This window comes from Mytilus trossulus, chromosome 13 (assembly GCF_036588685.1).
Source record: "Mytilus trossulus isolate FHL-02 chromosome 13, PNRI_Mtr1.1.1.hap1, whole genome shotgun sequence".
Lineage (NCBI taxonomy): Eukaryota > Metazoa > Mollusca > Bivalvia > Mytilida > Mytilidae > Mytilus > Mytilus trossulus.
Genome location: NC_086385.1, coordinates 10,410,516 through 10,425,222, shown reverse-complemented (window position 1 = coordinate 10,425,222; position 14,707 = coordinate 10,410,516). Strand labels below are relative to the sequence as shown.

The 14,707-nt window shown below is 33.1% G+C and overlaps 1 protein-coding gene across 1 annotated transcript in view; it reads left to right on the top strand.

Annotated features, from left to right (window-relative positions):
- The window catches only part of LOC134694721 (electrogenic sodium bicarbonate cotransporter 1-like), a 54,428-nt gene that overhangs the window by 30,612 nt on the left and 9,109 nt on the right, over positions 1-14,707 (top strand). The window contains exons 5-17 of the mRNA XM_063555762.1: positions 411-514; positions 933-1,178; positions 2,088-2,234; positions 4,406-4,497; positions 4,895-5,069; positions 5,621-5,754; positions 6,374-6,923; positions 7,821-7,934; positions 9,147-9,311; positions 10,062-10,240; positions 11,311-11,383; positions 12,260-12,328; positions 13,245-13,421. Of these exons, the coding sequence (XP_063411832.1) occupies positions 411-514; positions 933-1,178; positions 2,088-2,234; positions 4,406-4,497; positions 4,895-5,069; positions 5,621-5,754; positions 6,374-6,923; positions 7,821-7,934; positions 9,147-9,311; positions 10,062-10,240; positions 11,311-11,383; positions 12,260-12,328; positions 13,245-13,421 (2,225 nt within the window). The remainder of the gene's footprint in view (positions 1-410; positions 515-932; positions 1,179-2,087; positions 2,235-4,405; positions 4,498-4,894; positions 5,070-5,620; positions 5,755-6,373; positions 6,924-7,820; positions 7,935-9,146; positions 9,312-10,061; positions 10,241-11,310; positions 11,384-12,259; positions 12,329-13,244; positions 13,422-14,707) is intronic.

The following is a 14,707-nucleotide window of genomic DNA, read 5'->3' as shown; positions in this document are numbered from 1 at the left end:
TTAGCTGGTGGTTTCCTTAGTTGAAAGGCTGATAACCGATATGTAGGGGCCTTTTATATCTGAACATACGGAATGGATTGTGTTCATTTCTGAAGGTCATACGGTGACAAATAGCTCCTGACGTTCATGTCAAATAAACCACGAACATCTGACTCCTGCTAGGAAAAGAGCGTACAGAGAAATACAACAAATGAAGAACGCATGGTTCAGATAGTCCGAATGGTTGCAGTCAAGAAATGACAAAAAAGAAAAACTAGCTATACTTCTGCACCTCCCATCACCCCAAATAGTCTAGGTAGTAGGCAGAGAATGTGTTTTGAGAATTCAACACACAATATATTGCCTTCAAATTAACCTTTAAAATTAATTTATCATTGATTCTTCTGTTACCCCATAATATATACTTTAAGGAGGATACCAGCCTAGCTCACAAAGCCTATCTGAGATGGCCAACGGAATTGAAAATGGTGATGTTAAAGCAAGCAATCCTAATTTACTATCATTCGGTGGAGAGGTTGGTTACGACATGAATTTTACATATTACATTTTTTTCTAGTGAATAATAGTTCAGAACTGTCATTTACAGAATAACATATTATTCAAGTTCCAGCTCCTTCAAAAAGAAGGGAAACTTAAAGAGGACTCTTTACATCTTAAACACATTGATCAAAGAAATATATGAATAAATTTAAATCAAAATTTAAAACAATGAATACACTCCTATGAATGACAAATAAGGGTAACATAGGAAACGGGGTTACAAAAGTATAAAATAGGAACAAATTCGAAAATAATACTAGTACATACATGAATTTTTTCAAAACTTTTTTCTGTTTTCCATTGCGAGACTTTTTTCGGGACCTTTCAAGACACAATTGCAACTTGAAACTAAAATATCGATTTCTGTAATTCATGGTTTTTTTTTAATCCAGACAAATAGAAAGTTCAAAAGAAAGATTCCAGACGGAGCTGAGGTTATGAATATAATGGTTGGCGAGGTGGAGGAACTCACTGACAACTTGTGTGCTTTTGTGCGTCTTCGCGAAGCAAAAGACCTAGGAAAAATAACGGAAGTCGACTTGCCAACTCGTTTCCTGTTCATACTACTGGTTCCTAAAGCTCATTTAGAACCAGCAATAGAAGCTGGTCGATGTATGGGAGCGCTGATGACAGATGAGGTAAAACTGATGATAAACGCGCATGCGCCTAACATATTATAGTATTCCTTTAAAAAATGTAATGATCTCACAATTAAAACATAATCTTTACCATTAAGAGAGCTGCAGAAATATAAATTTCATTGATTAATGGACAAAAGTATGGGGAATAAAAAAAAAACATGACCTAAATATTTAAAGAATAGAAATGATGGACCCCTTGTTGACCCTCTATCATGAAGTCTAGACGATCAAACATTTAATCGTGTGATTAGCTACACTGACATTGTCATGTAAATCAAAAAACTTTGTCATATTTTATTGTTTTATGTTTGTTTGTATATTTATTTATAAATATCGTACTTTTTAATAGTAGAAATTGTATTTCATTGATATATCAATCATTTCTTAACTATCATGTATCCAGAAATCTAGTTAACAAGACAATACAGTATTTGAAATATGGACATGAAAACATTAAAAAAGATGAAATACACGATAGATGTAATTTGGGATATTTATAGCTGACGAGAAAACAAGTTTATTATAAAGAATAAAAGCATAGAAAGTCCTTCAAAATAGTCATAAATTGAGTGTTATTAGTTTTTCATTTTTGATTCTACAGTACTAGAGTTTTTGAAAATACATTAAAATAATAAAAGGAATCACAAAACATAGTAAGCTCCTGTAGATAGATGGACCTACAATGACTAGTGTAAACAATTCAAACATGAAAACACGATTAATGAACTCAGTATCAGAAATTAACCAAAAGAAATACACATGTGCTGCTGCCAGTGCTGAGTAAAGGTGTATGGTCAAGAGTCATGACAACAGCGTATATCTATGTAAGAAATTCAAACGAACCAATCACATTAATGTATTCGTTGATATGTGCACCATTCCAAATTATAATTTATGTTCAATTAGATTTTCCGGGAAATTGCCTACATTGCTGAGGATAAAACTGATATTCTCTCAGGATTGCAGGAGTTCATCAGTCAAACGATTGTGCTGCCCCCTGGATCATGGGACCCTAGCATCAGAATAGAACCACCAGCTGAAATCCCCACAAAGGTAGGAAAATCACGAAATCGTTTTATTAGTCGAGAGTAAAGGATGTCCATGTCAGGTTTAATTATCTCAGGCAAAATGCGATCTAAGTGAACTCATCTAATTGATGAAAAATGCTACTCAAGTCAGATTTATTTCATCCCCGCAAAAAGCGACCGGAGTAAGACTCTTTTCATTGAAACAATATCTCTCTACAGTCAAATCAGATTCATTTGTACTAATTGCGACATAAGTTAAACTTAATTCATTGATGAAAAATGCTACTCAAATCAGATTTAACTTCTCCAGTCAAAATTTAGCCTAAGCACGACTCAATTAATTAAGTATGAACACATTAACGCTTCCCAGGTCAGTATCTTACTTTTTAAGTGTTAAAACACTCTTGAGTGATTACATTGCTCTAAGTGGTGCGTATAGCCGTATAGGTGACCTCCTGATCCACTTAGAATGCTTCGTGTTGTGTTGATTGTTAAATTGTTTTATCATTTGGAATAGGTATGACGCAACGTTAGATATTGCTACTACCCCGAAAAATAGCGTTAAGTAAATATTTGACGGGATTTTTTTTATAGAAACGCTGAAATAAATATTTAAAATCATACACGAAAATAAAGATTGATTCTTAAATTTTCACATTATGATACAGAAAGAATAAAAATATTATATTCATAGGCTTAGGAAGTCACAGATTATCCGAAAAACGTTTACTTTAGCGTTGTCCCATGTAACAAACTCGAAACATAAAACTCGAACAATTCGTGAAATGTTCACGCAACTCTTCAAAATGTTGCATGAACATTATATGACGTGATTTATTTCAGTATAGTTAACATGGCTGTCTCCATTTAAAATTTGCATACATATTTTCCAAAAAAATATGATGACATCATGTACGGAAATGTCCCATCGAAAATTTAATTTGGAAACTTGAAACATCTCAGTTCAAAAATAAAATTTTGACAGATAATTCATTAAATTGTAAGCACGATCGTTTTGTACTAAGTGTTAGCTCCCAACATTCGAATTGAAAAATAAATTGAGCTACATATTCAATTCAAAACAATAGATTTGCAATGTCTTGCGGAAATGTCCGAGTTAAACTTTCATGCCTTCAAAAAACTTTTACGGCCAAAAAAAACAGAGATTTGATTTCGTGAAGATTATTTTTCGGCTTTGATAACTATACCAATAAAAAGTACTTTTAAAGTTGAAGTTGGTTCACCAAATAGCATTAAGATTACAGGGTTATCTATAGAAAATACGGATTACTGAAAATGTCTTGCAAGTTTGTCCGCTATCATAATTTGACGTCGCCTCAAGCGTGATATGCTAGGGACGGCATGCACTGAATTCGCGTGTTCCTTCCTAAAATATAAATGTCCTGCTTTCAACAAAACGATATGATGCACACATTACAAAAATACACATCTATAATACGATCAAAAAGTAAGAAAACTTCAGTATCATAAGTATAAGCTATTGTATGTCACTGCTTGAATAAAATGATACTCGGGTTGAAGATATAATGCAGCAATATTCCTCCAAAAACACATAATTACTAGCAGTAAAATTGAATATCCTATGTTATTTATAAGATCATATTGGACTAATGAATTCTCACGGTATTCATACTTGTGTATTATACTTTGCATTTACCCAAAAAGGAAAGCAGGAAGAATTAGATAAAGCGCGTTTCCAATTTAACGTCATTTTTCTGTTACACTAAATGGTAGCAATATCTGACGTTGCGTCTATATGCTTCAAATATCTGCCACTGGACATAAAGTAAACAGCAAACTATAAACCTACCTTTAAGTTGATATGATATTTCTAATACAATGTATAAGTGTATTGCAAATAAATTTCAATACTAAAGTATGAAAATGCACTCCTTTGGAGGAGGATAATTTAACGCATAAATCATGAGACAAATCAACGTTTGCTATATCATGAGACAAATCAACGCATAAATCATGAACTCATAAATCAACGCATAAATCATGAATGCATACATCATCAGAAAAATCAACGCATAAATCATAAAAAAAAAAAAAAAAAAAAAATCATCAGACAAATCAACAAATAAATCATGAGACAAATCAACGCATAAATTATGAGAGAAATCACCGTATATATCATGAATGAATCTGTACTACATGTATATTTTATTGTAGGAATCGAGAAAACCTCCAGTGTATACCACTATTGTTGTTAATAAAAATGAGGATGACAGTCATGATGACCCGACATTAGAAAGAACAGGAAGGTTTGTATTGATATATCAGAATTCCCCGTTTCAGAATCTAATGCATCCTGGGTAATATTTCTAAAATATACATGTGATTGGTTAGATATTGTCATTAACAAATTCAACAAATTACAGGATGTTATTTTCATTTTGCGGTACGAAAAATGAAATTACCCATGCTCTTTTATATTTTGAAAAGGCGAATTGACAATTAAATATGTCAAGAATAGGCAAGGATTACTTCAGCTTTTTGTATTAGATCACTTTTGGTAATATACATGTAGCCTTTTTAATAAAATGAGTTGTTTTTAAATATGGGGCTTTATTATTAATGTATTGGTCGGAGCATCCCGAACGCTTAAAGTGCTTTGTTTTCATTTAACATTATGAAAGTGAACTTTTTGTAATTTTTCAGAGTATTTGGTGGCCTTATTGCTGACATAAAACGAAAACTTCCGCATTACAAAAGTGATTTTACTGACTCATTGCATATACAGTGTGTGGCATCATTCATTTATCTCTTCTTAGCCACATTAACCCCTAATGTGACCTTTGGTGGATTGCTGTCGACTGCAACAGAAGGATATATGGTAAGTGTCTCTTCTTTACAAAATTTAAGCGACTCAAAGGTCTCGTGATGCCGCGTTCGCCTAAAGTAGGCATCGATTGCAGATGGCTGTGGACCGTCGAATCATGGTCTGGTCAACAAAAGACTTCAAAACTGTTATGTGTCATCTGCCGTTTGAATAAACTTTTATCTGATTGTACAGGTTAAATACGTGCTCAATATCCATGTTTCTTTGTTGATTGTTTACTTTAAGGTGATATTTGGTAAACTACTGCTTCAAAACACAGCAATTAATGAGTTGCCATATTTGTTAAATCATTACAGACAGACTAAAAAAATAACGATTATACGATATTTTTGCGTAAGAAATGAAAAAAATCGTGCACAGAAGACTAAGTTTATGAATTTATACATGCATCGGTTAACGAATTGGATAAACATTATTTTTCACCAGTTACTCGTTTCATCTGACTTAAATCCCTTTGACGTTTTTTTACAGGGAACAATTGAATGTATTCGGACAGCTTTCCCCATTTTAGCAGGAACAGTTAATCTTCTAAACGTTTTTTACAGGGAACAATTGAGTGTATTCTGGCAGCATCGATAACAGGAGTTATATTCGCATTATTTGCTGGACAACCATTAAATATTCTAGGAAGCACGGGACCCATGCTTGTATTGGAGATGATATTGTTTAAATTTTGCAAGTACGATAATTTCATTATGATACTCTGTTGTAAATATCAGTAATTATTGCGTGCATTTATTATTGCGATTTTGTCATTTGGACTAAAATGCGATTTCCATTTTTGCGATATTGCGAAAAATTACAAATGGGAGTTTAAATTATTGCTATTATAACACGGTCTCATTAGTTTTAACTATGTAGTTCTTATATATAGAAAATTGCCCAAGTTTTTTTCATCATAATTTCGTTACATATAAAAGTTCAAAAGTCTATCTTGAAATTCTTTTTTTTGCAAGGTTTTTAAAGATATTATGTGACAATGTTAAATGTTGAAAAATTCATAGAGAATGATTTCCAATCAATTTTTTAATTGATTGTTCATGATAAACTAACTGACTATGCGGTGTGGGCTTTGCTCATTGTTGAAGGCCGTACGGTGACCTATAGTTGTTAATGTCTGTGTCATTTTGGTCTCTTGTGGACAGTTGTCTCATTGGCAAGCATACCACATCTTCTTTTTTTATATGAAATAGCACAATAGTGTTGAAAGTGGCGTTAAATACCAGCCAATTAATCAATCAATTAAATCATGTCCATTACATATTTTAATTTTTAATTATTATTTTTATTTTTTTCAGAGATCAAGATTGGGATTTTATGCCTATACGTGTATGGGTAGGCTTGTGGACTGCACTTTTAATCCTTATCATTGTTGCGTTTGATCTAAGCTCGTTGGTTCGATACATAACAAGATTTACCGAAGAATGTTTTGCTTGTCTCATTGCACTCATATTTATATACCAAGCCTTTAAACAATTATATAAAATCGGAATAAAATATCCAGTTCAAAGATGGACAACTGACAGTGGATGTTTTTGTATCATAAACAATTTTACCATTCCGCCAAAACCGGAAGAAGGTTTATTGGTTCGTCATGTCAGATCAGCTTCTCTCAGTCTTTCCTCAAATGAAGATATATTAACTCGCTCACCAAATAACGATATGCCTTTACATCAGTTTATTGCACCTTCAAATTGTACACTTTATGGTGGGATTTTAACTGGATCCGGATGTGATAGTTCTCAGTCCCCTGATGTTTTATTTATGTCCATTGTATTATTCTTTGGAACATTTATAATTGCAAGACTACTGGTGTCTTTCAAAAAAACACGTTATTTTTCTACGATGGTATGTATAAAAAGAAATATCATAAAAATAAGGAAATATGGTACGACAGCCATGAGATACCATAACTACCAAAGTTTAAATAAAGTGAATCAAAGTGGATGAAAAACAATCTTAGTAGAGTTCATTCTCAGTTTCAAAATAATTAGCTTTTCAAAAGAATAGTTTATATTAGATAGATAGATAGATAGATACTTTATTCTCTAAAAACTAGATACAAGTTTACAGAGAAACATACAATATAAATACAGACACGGGATTAAGAAAGGTATCAAAAGATCCAAACAAAAATATATATAGGTCAATTTGCTTGTTTTCGAGATATTTATAGCCATTGAAATTTCGGCGGGAAAATATTCTCTTTTGACTTTTCATAGCTTTATCATTGACAAGTTTGAGTTCTAAACATCTACATTTACAGTCAGATGACTCTTCATTATACATGTACAAAGATTAATTAAAAAAAAAGATTTTTCTGAGACTTTCAAATGGATAAAACCAGAGGATTCCAAAAATGCGACAAAAATCCCAAAACATGACAAAAAACTCATAAAACTACAGTCTTATACTTTAGAAATATAGTTAGTAAGGAACTCTAAATTAAGCACAACGCCACAAAAGGCTGTCCTACGTCAGACCATTCTTGTAATAAGAAGAAAATAAAAAGTTTCCGGAAAAGAATCCGATGATTATTGCCTTTTTTGTTTTGTTATTCTTTCCAACTTTCATAAAAACTTCTTTTCCTTTCTTCTGTCCCATCTTTTAAACCCTTATAGCCAAAATCTTCAATTTCTGAACCCTCGATATCCCATTTATGCAAAAAAAGTACACTCCCCGTCAATGAGCTATTATTATTGTCATTTTCGGTCAATGATATGATATGAGTATTCATTTGTTTAGATACGACAAATAGTGAGTGACTTTAGTGTTCTGATTGCCATAGTAGTGATGGTGGGATTTGACGCATGGTTTGGTGTAGCAACACCTAAATTGAACGTCCCCTCAGTATTCAAGGTGAGTGCTCACTTGTTTGACATAACTATACTCATTAGTCTCATCTCGGCCTATTCCGTACCCTCATCTAACATTTGTCTCAACTCGGCCGATTCCGTACCCGAATCTTACCTCCGTGATACGTAGGTTTCCATTACTGATCTCCTATAAAGGAGGGGGATTAAGTATTAGAAATGTTAACACTAGCAGTAAACTGTTCATCTTCCGGCGAAGAAATGTGAGGCGTAGACATATATCACATACCGTATTACAGCCGAGGGATAAAAGGAGAGTAGCTGGTTCTACCAAGGATTACCGAATGAACTTTTTTTTACTTACAATATCAAATTAACATTGATAGCAAACGCATGATTTCATTAACTAAAGAGACATTTATGATCATGATTGTCGAAATCCGCATCTAGTGTACAAATTTTTGCACCTCATGTTTGTGGTATAACATATTTGCCGCATGTTCATTGTGTTCTACTAAATACTTGGTATTTAAATTATTATTAAGATCCATTTTGTTACACCTAGTGATCGATTTATTTGGCAATTGTCAATGGCAGTCATTTATATTTTAAGAACATCAGTTATTATATACGTAGATGAGGATTATATCAGTAAGAAATCATTGAAATTACAAACAATCATAATGTCAGCGGTTTTTATACGAACGAAATTTTAGAACATTTTCCCATTTCGCGGGAAAATAATGACGTTGTGATTGGTTATACTACCGTCATGTGGTTAATATAAATCCGTAGGGTTTAGTCAAGGACACAGTTCACTAATGGTTAGAAATAGCCCCGTCTCAGAAAACAAAACAAACAAAAAATGGACCGAAAATTGAATAATAGGAGTTGACTCATAAAAAACACTTATAAAAAGTAATTTCGGTTGGTTATTGGTATTTTGTGGTCAAAAAGAGAATATCTCTAATTTCTGACTTTATTTTGAATTGTTATTTTCAAATTGGAACGATTTTTTTAGTGTAAAATGGTTCACTTCAAATGAGACAAACCATTAAAATGTCTTTAACGATTGTTAGGATTCGCTTTAGGATTTGGCATAAAGAAGTAAATAATACAGAAATTATGTGTCTTTTATCATTTGTAAGCTGGTTTTCGGCTGACTACTACACTTTGTTCATAGACAGCCGGTGATATCCGATCAATTGTAGAATCTGATTAGTCGTCCAATGAAATAACGTGTATTATACATTTTCAGCCTACAAAGCCCGGAAGAGGATGGTTGATCAACCCTATCAGTGATAAGAACCCCTGGTGGTTAATCTTAGTCGCAGTAGTTCCCGCCCTTCTGACAACAATCTTGATCTTTATGGATCAACAGATTACATCTGTGATTGTCAATAGAAAAGAAAATAAGCTCAAGGTAATATTAATGCATTGTAAAGAGTCAAACATAACTTGATCTTTTACTAGGGATTCAAATACAATCTATGAGTTAGCTGATGATGAAAGTTTTTAACGACCTTGAATGGTAACGACCTTAACTGAGAATGACCTTGACTGGCTATACAGCCCTCTAACATTCGGTATCAGTTAACTGGGGTGTGTTCCGCCATCTTAAATTTTGCAATAGCAGATAACAATCGGTCTTGATCTTTCACGAAAATTACAAATTTCGAGGTTTGCACGTAATTCATCAGTTCGAATTTTCATGTTATTATAGAACATAGTGTTTTTTGTCATATTTTACTGCTAACTTTTACAAAAAACACAAAGAGTCATGTTTTTCAAACTTTGTCAGATAAGGAAAGATAACTCAGATTAAATAACTTTTATAATTGATTGTATTAAGAATTTACCGTCTTTTGTTTTGAAGCTAGAAAACGAGTCCGATGATTCTGTTCATCTTTTCTTCTCTGAAAGTATACTATTACAGCTATTTTCTCATATTCTTTCCTAAAATTCTAAAGTGTAGTTTTATTTTTATCACACAAAATTGAGTTTTCCAATTCATGATCTGTACAATATTTTTTCAAGTTTCAAAGAAAATCGTTAAATCTAGTTTATTTCCGTTTCTCCTTCACCTAGCGTATTTTGATTTTTTTCAACTAAGACTTACTAATCAACATAAATATATATTGCATACACATTGTGTATCTATAAAATCTTACAGAAAGGCGGTGGATACCATTTGGACATGCTTGTAGTAGCAGTACTTATTGTAGTGTTATCATTTCTTGGGTTACCATGGTACGTAGCAGCAACAGTCTCGGCCATGGCCCACGTGATGAGTTTAAGGAAGGAATCCGAATGTACAGCCCCTGGGGAGAAACCAACCTTCCTAGGAGTCAGGTAAAATCTAGAGAGAAATTAATTTGAAATTAGCATAAAATGTACTCCTCTAATGACCTGGGCCCGTATGCATAAAACCTTTGAAGTTAAGAAATCCGATCGTTATACATATTTAGCGTTGAACATGTGGGTTAATCTGTCCATTCGGAACGAATCTTAACTTAAGTAGCTTTATGCATACGGACCCTGACCACGTAAAACCCACGTGGATGGAAAAACACAGTTTAATTGTGTAATAACCTTTCAAGGTGGTATCAATTCAAACAACTAAATCAAATTTAATTTGGCTCGGTTTATTTCATGAAATATTTACAAAATATTTACTTTGACCCTTTGACCCAAATATATGAATTTAAAAATTTGAACAACACATTTTATCTGAAAAAAAAATCCTTGTATATATATTTTAAACGTTCAATCGATTTTGCAGGGTTATCTTTCATATTAATTTGTATGTACCACCTTGTATTAAGTAACTGGGGAGTATTAATTTTAGTTGATACCAATTTTCGTTAATTGAAAAAAATGGTTCGTTGATATGTGATTTCATGGTTTTACCAATGTCTGCACACAAACTTAATAAAGATAATTTGTACTAAGTTGAAAAATTAAATTCGTGATTCGACTTTACACATTAAATTCAAGAAAATTGTAGTCCATGAAAGTTATTGAATCCATAGTATATAAAACCTAGAGATATACCGAAAATCAAAAAGGAAACCAGCTTTCGTCAAATTAAACCTTACTGAAAAACACATGCGATGTTTTGTGTTCTGGCTCGGTAAGTAAATATCGCACCCGCAAAATAGAAAGCTTTAGTGATTACTATAAGTTGTAATAACTTGTTTCCCAATTCACTATAAATAAATATGTTTAAACGACATATCGTTTCCGCTCCGCTCATAACGACTATCGTGTTTTCCTGTTTAAACTTATTGAGTCGAATCTGATGAGACACTATACAACTATAACGTAAATATGTGTCATTTGATCAAAGGGACACAACTGAAAAGCAAAAGCGAACTGGACAAATATTTTATCATTATCACTATTTTCAAAATGTTTTGTAGAGAGCAGCGGGTAACAGCCCTTCTGGTTGGTGTGTTTAGTGGATTTGCAGTATTGATTACATCAATATTACAGGTAATATTCGAAAATATTTACTGAGTAACGTTGAGGTTATAATTTCTTATTATTACATCGAGATGACCGTGAGGGCATTCCGAAGTATTGCACTCGCCTAGATTTGCACACGTAACTTTCGTTTGGGGTTTGTAACCGATCTATAAAAACGATCAATACGCGGAAATTAAGTTGTACAAACTAACATTCCTTATAGTTTGTTATAAATACATCTCTTCATTGACTGAATACTGATAAAAATATTTTTGTTTAGAACATAAATTAATAATATGAAAATGTTTTGTCGTTAGATATATATATATATATATATATATATAAGTAAAAAATCATTAATATTATCTATGCACACGTACCGAAAAATTGTGTTAAAGCATGCGTAAGAATATCACAAGAACGTTTTGCGACAATCCCGACAACGACCGTTAACTCTGTATTTTTTTTTTGCGGAAAATATGAATGCCTACTCATGTCCAATCTTTAAGCAAAATATAATTTTTACAGAAAAGGGTCAACAATGCACTTGCAATGCACTATTATTAGAATAGAAGAATGGAAGGATATACAAACCGATGAAAATTATATTTTTTTTTATATATATACATGTAACTGCAGTGTATACTGATTTGTATCACTACAATACAATAATTATTAAGATGCGGTTGAATTTCCTGTCATTTATTCATCATCCACGCACGAACTTGTCTCAAAAAAAATATCTCTGTACATTAACCTCAGTTTCAGGTATAGAGATGTGATCTTTTACAGTGAGTACTGACAAGTGCTTTTGGCCATCCACAAGAACTAGCGGTCATCCAATGTGCAGTACTTCAGTACTTTGATTATTCTTTTATAATCATTCAAATATAACCCTTTCAGGTTATTCCGATGCCAGTGCTCTACGGCGTATTTTTGTACATGGGAGTGGCTTCACTCACAGGAATGCAGGTAATTTGCAATAATAGACGTTTTTTTTTGTACATGGGAGTGGCTTCACTCACAGGAATGCAGGTAATTTACAAAATAGGCATATTTTTGTTTACGTGGGAGTGGTTTCACTCACAGAAATGCAGGAAGGCGTATTTTGTACATGGGAGCGTCTTCACTCACAGGAGTGCAGGTTATTTTCAAAAATAGGCGTTTTTGTACATAGGAGTGGCTTTACTCAAAGGAATGCAGGCAATTTGCAATAATAATCTATTGATCTTGTTGATTAATATTTGTTTAAAATAATACATGATGGTAATGCAGTATAGAATCTAGGTACTATTAAATGTTCTTTATAGCAAGATTTTGTGTTGTAGTGTTCTATTGTTATGCCCAACAACGATAGTACAGGGGCATTATGTTTTCTGGTCTGTGCGTGTGTCCGTCCGTCCGTTCAGGTTAAAGTTTTTGGTCAAGGTAGTTTTTGATGAAGTTGAAGTCCAATCAACTTGAAACTTAGTATACATGTTCCCTATAATATGATCGTTCTAATTTTAATGCCAAATTAGAGTTTTTACCTTAATATCACGGTCCACTTTACAAAGAAAATGATAGTGCGAGTGGGGCATCTGTGTACTATGGACACATTTTTGTTTAACCTTTATTGTTAAAATACACTGCAAAATAACTAGTGTAAAACTATTCAAACGAGAAAACCAACGGTCTTAATCTTATCTTTGTAAACAAACGACGACTACTGTACATCAGATTCCTGACTTAGGACAGGTGCAAACATTTGCAGCGGAATTAAACGTTTTAATGATACCAACCTTCTCACTTTTTCTGAAACAATAGTATAACATCACAACATAGAAAAAAACACGATAAAATATCAATTGGAAGGCTTAACTCAAGTATGTGTATTGGTTTTTTGTAGCTAAAAGATAGATTTTTTCTCTTGATAACGCCACAGAAATATCAACCGGACTATAAATATCTCCGTCATGTTCCGCTCCAGAAAGTTCATATATTTACCGGTATACAGATTGGATGTTTAGCTATTCTCTGGATTGTTAAAAGTGTCAATGTAATATCAATAGGATTTCCCATAATGGTAAGTATCGACTATTATTTCCGGTTCTAAGTAAAAGGTAGTTGGTCGTTTCAGAATGCAATCTGGGTAATATTTTCAAAAGTGTACACCAAAACGTTGTGATTGGTTTAAAATGTTCTAAACAATGGAAATCCATCCAATGACGTAACGTTATTTTCATTTTTAAGTACGAACAATGAGTTCACCCATCGTCCTTTAGATTCTGCCAGTTGACCATTATTGAACAAGCATGAGAGTCTGTGGGTGAGCTCGGTTGAAGTGTTCTGAACAGATCCCGTCAGTCTAGATTCTAGATGTCAGTCGAATGAATGGGAACCGGATAATCTCACTGTTGGTGAATTCGGACTAAAACAATAACCCTATAACAAACTCGTACAATGACAAACTCGTATTACCGTACCAGCTCGGCCAGTGAATTGACAATATTTTGTGTTTTGTATTGTTTGATCATTTACCTTATTGTATTTAACATTTACAGTATATATGCTAATTAACGAGGTGATCAAAATCTAATTCATCTTTTCAGAATCCAAAGAATCATGGGTAATTTTATTGTCCGTACCCAAACATGAAAATAACCTCACGTCATTGGTTGAATCGTTACTTTTTGTTTATGACATTTTTAAACGAAAACGAAAACAACGAAAGCGAAAGATCATGTATCTTAATTAACCTTTTAGTTCCTTTCTCCGACACTTTGAATATTTTTCGGCACACTTGGAACGCGTTCAAAACACAGCCGGTTATCTCTCATTGAACTTCCGGTTGATTCCGTGCATTTCTGATCGTCTGGAACTCGCATACCGAGCGCACTCTGAACTGTACCAATAACATCACAAATTAAAACTAGATGCGTCGACAAGACGGGCATATCTCCTTGTTCAAATATTAGAAAATTTGCATATGATGACTTTTCATTTTTTTTTTTTAATATGATACATGATTACGTCAGGTGCATTCTCAAAGAGCCCTCATACATCTTTCTCCTCAACAAACGAAATAACAAAATGTGTGATAGAAAAAGAGCGCACCACCTTGTTTGAATATCAGAAATAAATTAAATGTATTGACTTCAACAGTGTGCAATTTTTTAACAATCATATGTGATACGCATTTTCACCCGGTACAATACCACAGAGTTCGAGAACGTACGGCTTTCCATGGTTATTTAAATGTTTTGATGAAATCTGCAATCCTCAGGTAATTTCGCTACTCTCCTTCTATGAATTCCAAATTCTGGAATCGGCCTAGTTGTGACGAAATTGAAATGTTTTGATGGTGTGTTT